Raw genomic sequence first — 6,000 nt, 5'->3', positions numbered from 1 at the left:
AGTATGACTACTCACCGTTGCAAGTCATGCCGCAATCAGTAATCGGAGCAGACACTGATCCGTCCGAGAAACTATTTCCGCAGTAACACTAACCTCGTCAGTACATATCCCAGCCTCAAGATCAAGGAACTCACCTCTCCACCCATATTCCACACCAGCATAAACGAAGTTCTCATTACTACAAGCCTGAACACAGTTCGCAACAGTAGGCGGATTATTCCCCCTACCATTAGGAAGTGCTCGAGCATTGGTAGCCTCAGTATAACACCCAATGCTGGTGTAACCACCGACACCAGGGTTGACAGACGGTCCTTGGGGCGTTGCAGCGCTGGCACTACTACTAGTAGTAACACTCGCATACGACCCATCCCACTGAAGCGTATCAGCGAAGAGACTGATATAAGCTCCACTACCATCAATCCCGTTTCCACCGCAAATCTGGTTCAGACTTCCCGCACAGTCGAAATTACAATTATTATCGTCGACTTTTTGAGTCGGGATCTTGTTGCCTGCCCAGCATTCACTTCGGTATTGTGTACCGCAGAATGTTAGACCTTCAGACCCACAAGTGTTGATGCACATCTCATTGGTGTTGGAGCTATTGGCGTAGAGTTGGTAGGAGAGCTGACGGCTGGGATTGTTCTCCTTGAAGCAGCCGACGTATTGATACCGTCCTTGGCCGTTGGGTAGAAGAGGAGCTGCTTGTTCGGAGACGGCGTTGCAGAAGAATTGCACTGCGCGCTTCTCGAAAGACCAGGTTGGATCGTTGGTGTTGATAGTCCACTGGGCGGTGCCGTTGTAAGATGGGAGGTTCCATTGGCTTTTGGGGACGGTGCAGGTCAACGTTGCTGTTTGGCTTTGACCTGGAGCGATGAGTGTTCCTTCAGCGAGATCAATCTGGTTTGCTGATTTGATGATGCCTGGAACGCCGAAGGGTGGTTTTGAGACTGTGAGACCGAGCTTGACACCACCGGGAGCAGCAGTGTTGGAGACACGGAGTTTGAGAGAACGAGATGTATTTTCTGTGACGTTTCCGAATGTGAAGGGATTGCTGGGATCGTACTTGACCCAGCTGCTTCCATCTGGTGTTTGGAACTCGAGAAGAGCGGTTGGAGGATCGCCCGCGGCAGCAGACAAAGACACCGTAGCATTGCCTCCGGTGGTGACGAACTTGACCCAAGCCGTGTAGTTACCAGTAACAGAAGTATCTGGCTTGACAGATATGGCAGTGTCGTTTCCTCCAGGGACTATACTTGGGATACCAGTCAGTGTAAACTTACCGACGGTGAGACTACCTGTGCCCGACCAGGTGGTGAATGGACCGGATGAGGAGGTGTTAGAAAACAGAACTGAAGAAACCTGGAGATCGCTGGATCCATCGTTGCCGATAAGAACGCTCTGAGCTTCAGCTTGCGTACCGGTGACGAGACCTGTGAACACCACAGACTTGGGACTAACATCCAACAACGCATTCGAACTCTTGCCGACGCCCGTAAGTCTGACCTTGACAGACTTGCTATACGACGCATCCGACACACCCGAAGTCTGAATATTGATGGTAGTACCCAATCTCCCAACACTCTTGGGGGCGAACTGTGCCGCGAATTGGAACTTATCTCCCGCCGACATAGACAACGGCAGATTCGGCGTCTGACTGATGTTATAATTCGTCCCATCCGCAAGCACAACACCCGTAACGCTCAGATCAAACACCGCGGTACAATTAACAAGCTGCACGCCACTTCCCTGAAAGTCCACGGTCCCGAAATCGATTGAACTCGTACAATTAAGCGGAAACTTATTCGTCGATCCAAGACCATAAAAGTATCCCACCGTCGTGCCAATATACGCCATACCATCACCGAACACAGGTCTACTAAACTTGGTAATCCCCACAATGGTGAAGTTTCGAATGACGTTGAGGTAGCCGTTCTGAGGAACGGCGTCGTAGATCTTGAAGTTGGTGTTTTGGACATCGGATACCCAGAGGAGGCCTGTGCCTTCTTGGTTGTTGAGGGATGTTGTTGTGCCGTGGCTTACGCCGAGGATGTAGGCGTTGTTGGTTGGGGAGTCGGCGACTTTTGTGAAGTAGGGTGTGTTGTTGAGACAGGAAAATTTGAAGACGTGCGTTGGGTATTGGATCACTGGAGATGTTAGTAAGATGAGTACAAGGGGGGCTGGAGTGCGTACCGTTGATGTAAATGTAGCCACCTTCAAGAGGATAAACACCTGCTCCTGCATACACAGAATTCTCATTCTGAAACGTCTGGATAACTCTATCCTTCGAGTTAGGACCATTGCGATAACCGCCAAGATCATCAAGATTAAGCCAATAAGTCTTTCCAGACTTGCCAGTGACAATACCCATCCTCTTAATATCACCGCACGAGAATTGACTCGGCAGAATCTCAAGAGGACTCGTTCCCAGGTCCTTATCCGCGCCATCAAGTTCCTGCTTCTCAAACGGCATGAAGAAATCCACAATTGAGAGAGTGCCGTCACTGTTGATGGACATGTGAACAGCGGCTTGTTCCATCGCAGTCGGGGGCGTGAAGCCATTAACAGGAATGGTGGAGAGTTGAGAAGCGTATCCGTTTCCAGTAGCGAAGAACATTGATCCTGCGTCGTCGGAGGCAAGGCCACCGCCAGATTGCCAGATTCCAGCTCCGGAGATGTTACTGCTTACTCCAAGACCTTCAGAAGCCCAGTGCTCGACGATTTGTCCGGTGGTCTTGTCCCAGCCCATGATCCAGCCGGTGAAGTTATACTGCACACAATGCGATGCGAAGCCAGCGTAGACATATTGTCCTGTGTGGAGTAGTCCAGGTCGTTGGTGGTGAATACCGCCTGTGAACATCCTCTCAGGATTATTCCTTGCAATCGTACCCTCCAGATCAACAGGAAAGTTCTGTCGCTCCGAAAGATCATTTACGTTGATAGCATGGATCTTATACCTCCCTGCCGGCCTTCCCTGCGGAACCTGGCCCGCATTCTGGTTAACATACGTCTTTGACGTGATATACCACGTATCGGTATCGGGATCAATAACACCAGTCGCTGTGACGCCAACAGTAGGGTTGACATCAACACAACCGTCCAGATCAGCAGTAAGGAACGGAATGCCGATATTTCTCGATGCAAGAATAACACCAGTCTTTGCATCAAGTTTGTAAATATTATTCTGAGTCGTCGCGAGATAAACGTATTGCGTTGTTCCACCTGAAGGAGTGTAGACTAGTGGTTGGGAGAAGATCTGTTCTGCGGCGCCGACGTATTTTCCTGGGAGTGCTGTTTTGAAGACGATGTCAAATTGAGGGCTTCCTACGATTGCGGGATCCATGTTATGGTTACTGAGATGTTAGTTAGTGTGAGTGAGAGTAAAGGATGGGGAGCGCACGTCTGGTAGCCTGTTCGGGAGTTGTCGCCTCCCCAGGTGATGGTATCTGTAGATGCGAGACCGCATGTTAGGCCAACCAGGGCCGATAGAATGAGAGTGAGTAGCAGCTTCATGTTGAAAGAGTGGTGAAGCGCAAAGAATGAGTGAATGAATGAATGACGAGATCAACATCGCTCCCCTAGGGATGCTGCGCGACTGCGCGACTCATTCTATATACCCTCTCCACCACCAACGATCGAGCCCTCAAGCCCAAGGCCATCCCGGAGTCCAGATCTCTATCAAACTTCAATTCAATCGTCTTGGCTCGTACGCCCCGACTTTTCGGATCACTTCACGGTTTGGACATGCCGATGCGCCGTTAACCTTTCGGCAAGACGTCCAGACAGAAGTCGGGACGCCGCGCCACGAGTAGAATACATTCCAGACATGATGCAAACTCTTATAATAATTATTCTGTGGCTTCAAGTTGTTGTGTTAGTAGTGAAGCCACAGGGGAACGAGGCTGTTGGTGATGCCATTTCTGGTGTCTCTAGGCTATTTGCGGTGGAAGTAGTGGCGACAATGGCTTTGTTCCTGATCGCCGTGTGGGGAATGGTGCTTTTCCAGATCCGATTGTACCAGACCCTGAGATAGATCGACCTGGAAGAAGTGTCGAGATTTGAGTTGTCTGGAATGTTGGAGGTTTTAGCGTTTTGCTAAGTGTTTGTGCCTGGTAAGAACAGACCGATTGTCCTCCAGTGGGCCGCACTAGGTACATCAATCAGGACGTCACTAGAGGCCGGGATTTGCATGATTGGTGTTGAAAGGAATTCGCATCACGCCCACGACGTGCAGCCTTCACTGCAATTTTAACCCTCCTAGGGCTCAGTTAGACTAACCACACGAAATGTGCCGATTTGCATGCTGGATGTGCTTTGCTGCAAATGTCAACCTGCCGTTATGAATAGATTGCTGGTATTTCTTCTGCGAAATGGAGAGATGCCATTTCCAAGTGTCGCTTGTAGAGTTTTTCTTTTTAATACTATTGAGTCGTCAAACGCCGTTTAGGACCAGTTCAGGCTCTGTTTTATCAGGGGCCTTGCGAAGGTAAAGATCGTCCGTATTTCAACACTTCTTCAACTCTGTTGCTTTTTATGAGAAGAATACAGCTTAACAATGAGGATTGGTGAATAATTCGGAAAGACAAGAGTTTCCGACGTATTAGTTCTTGAAGCAGGCATTTTTAATGATCATATATAGATTGGTAATTTCACGATAGCCTCACTTTTCTTTTTCACTGCAATTTTAACACATCCCGACGACTTGCGCTCCTAATCAGTTGTGATAAGCGAGGATTTGATCATTTGGCCGAGAGCTGAAGCTTCCACATCGCCCACCTTACCCCAAGTCCCTATAGTCCTGACTGCCAAATTCACAAACATAAACGTTTCACTGCGTTTTTTAACTTGTCGCGAGATTATTTCATAGGTAGTAGCTGTAATTATTTTGACTGTTTTCCGTCTGACTGATCTAGCTCTACTTGAAGTCATGTTCATCAGGAAACTTTATCGTGTTGCAGCACCAGAGATACTTCATATCCATCGACTGATCCAAGTTTTAGGTAACTTATAATAGTAAGGTAGAATCCGAAAGACTTATCCCTGGGCCTGTGTAAAACGTCTCAGTCGGCGCCCTCGCCAGCTGACATTTTCCCTGTTGGCAAGTTCATAAATATATAAAGGCGAACTTGTTTGTATGTCTATTGAAAGCTGGGCTGTTATTTGGGTGATATTCTCGTACTCATTTACACCAGATTCTCTTGTTCTTTTCCATTTGCGTACTCTCACTGGACCTGATCAATGCTTTCTACTTAACATTGAGTGGCTGGCGGATAATCAATCTATGGTTATCTTGTTCAGTGTTGTTGATATGGATTTTAGATTGAGCACACTGAAATCGTTGGTTGTGGTGTTTCTTAAATGCTTTTTTAGTTTCACTGCAATTTTAACACATCTCGACATCCCGCGCCCCATGTCAACAATAGAGTGGCAGTGACCCAAAGATCCCATGTGATCCACACCGATGCCAAGGCGATGTCAGCATTGGAATTTACAAATATACCAATATTAAGTTTCTATCTTCTTGCTCGAAGAATGATACCCGACGAGTTCTTGGCATAACCTTTCACTGCAAATTTGCCCTACACGGGAATTATATTTAAAGCGATCTTTTATTATCGGACACTTCAGCCTGGACAAGTTCCTGAGATGCCAATTAGTATAGAGAGGTGGCGGAGTACTCGTCCTTACCCTTCCACTGATCAACAGGAGCTAGCCTTGAAATAAAACTTGTGCCTACATAGGTGGGCTTCTTCATTAGCCTTTAACTACCGGGACCGTTTGTGTCAGACCGTTTGTTCAGCTTACGCACATTGACCGTCTTTGAGGCCCCCCACAATCCCTGCCACCTTTCACTGCAAATTTAACAAACTACGTAGGGTTTCAGAAGGCAGTGCTTAACTGACCTGATCTCGTGAGTTTTCTTATGGAAGCCTTAGCCTGATGTCCAAGGGTCCTTGTTAGGCAGTCTACTAGCCTAGCCTCTGCAGGCCGACTGCACGTCGA

General features: G+C 48.0%; 2 protein-coding genes across 2 annotated transcripts; both read right to left on the bottom strand.

Moving 5' to 3' along the window:
- Window positions 1-71: 71 nt before the first annotated feature.
- FOXG_04962 (uncharacterized protein) lies at window positions 72-3,824 on the bottom strand (the record flags this gene model as incomplete). Its single annotated transcript, XM_018383021.1, has 4 exons — window positions 3,398-3,824; window positions 2,191-3,350; window positions 135-2,144; window positions 72-88 (listed from the first exon to the last, which is right to left on the bottom strand). Exons 1-4 carry the CDS (start codon window positions 3,508-3,510, stop codon window positions 72-74), a joined length of 3,300 nt encoding a protein of 1,099 aa, XP_018239874.1. The 5' UTR covers window positions 3,511-3,824.
- Window positions 3,825-5,650: 1,826 nt separating this feature from the next.
- FOXG_18953 (uncharacterized protein) lies at window positions 5,651-5,752 on the bottom strand (the record flags this gene model as incomplete). The annotated part of the gene is made up of 1 exon (XM_018399103.1): window positions 5,651-5,752. One exon carries the CDS (start codon window positions 5,750-5,752, stop codon window positions 5,651-5,653), a length of 102 nt encoding a protein of 33 aa, XP_018239873.1.
- Between the last annotated feature and the right edge of the window lie 248 nt (window positions 5,753-6,000).

The sequence above is a fragment of the Fusarium oxysporum genome, chromosome 7 (assembly GCF_000149955.1).
Source record: "Fusarium oxysporum f. sp. lycopersici 4287 chromosome 7, whole genome shotgun sequence".
NCBI lineage: Eukaryota > Fungi > Ascomycota > Sordariomycetes > Hypocreales > Nectriaceae > Fusarium > Fusarium oxysporum.
Note: the sequence above shows the minus strand (reverse complement) of the source record. Positions and strands in the feature narration are given on the sequence as shown.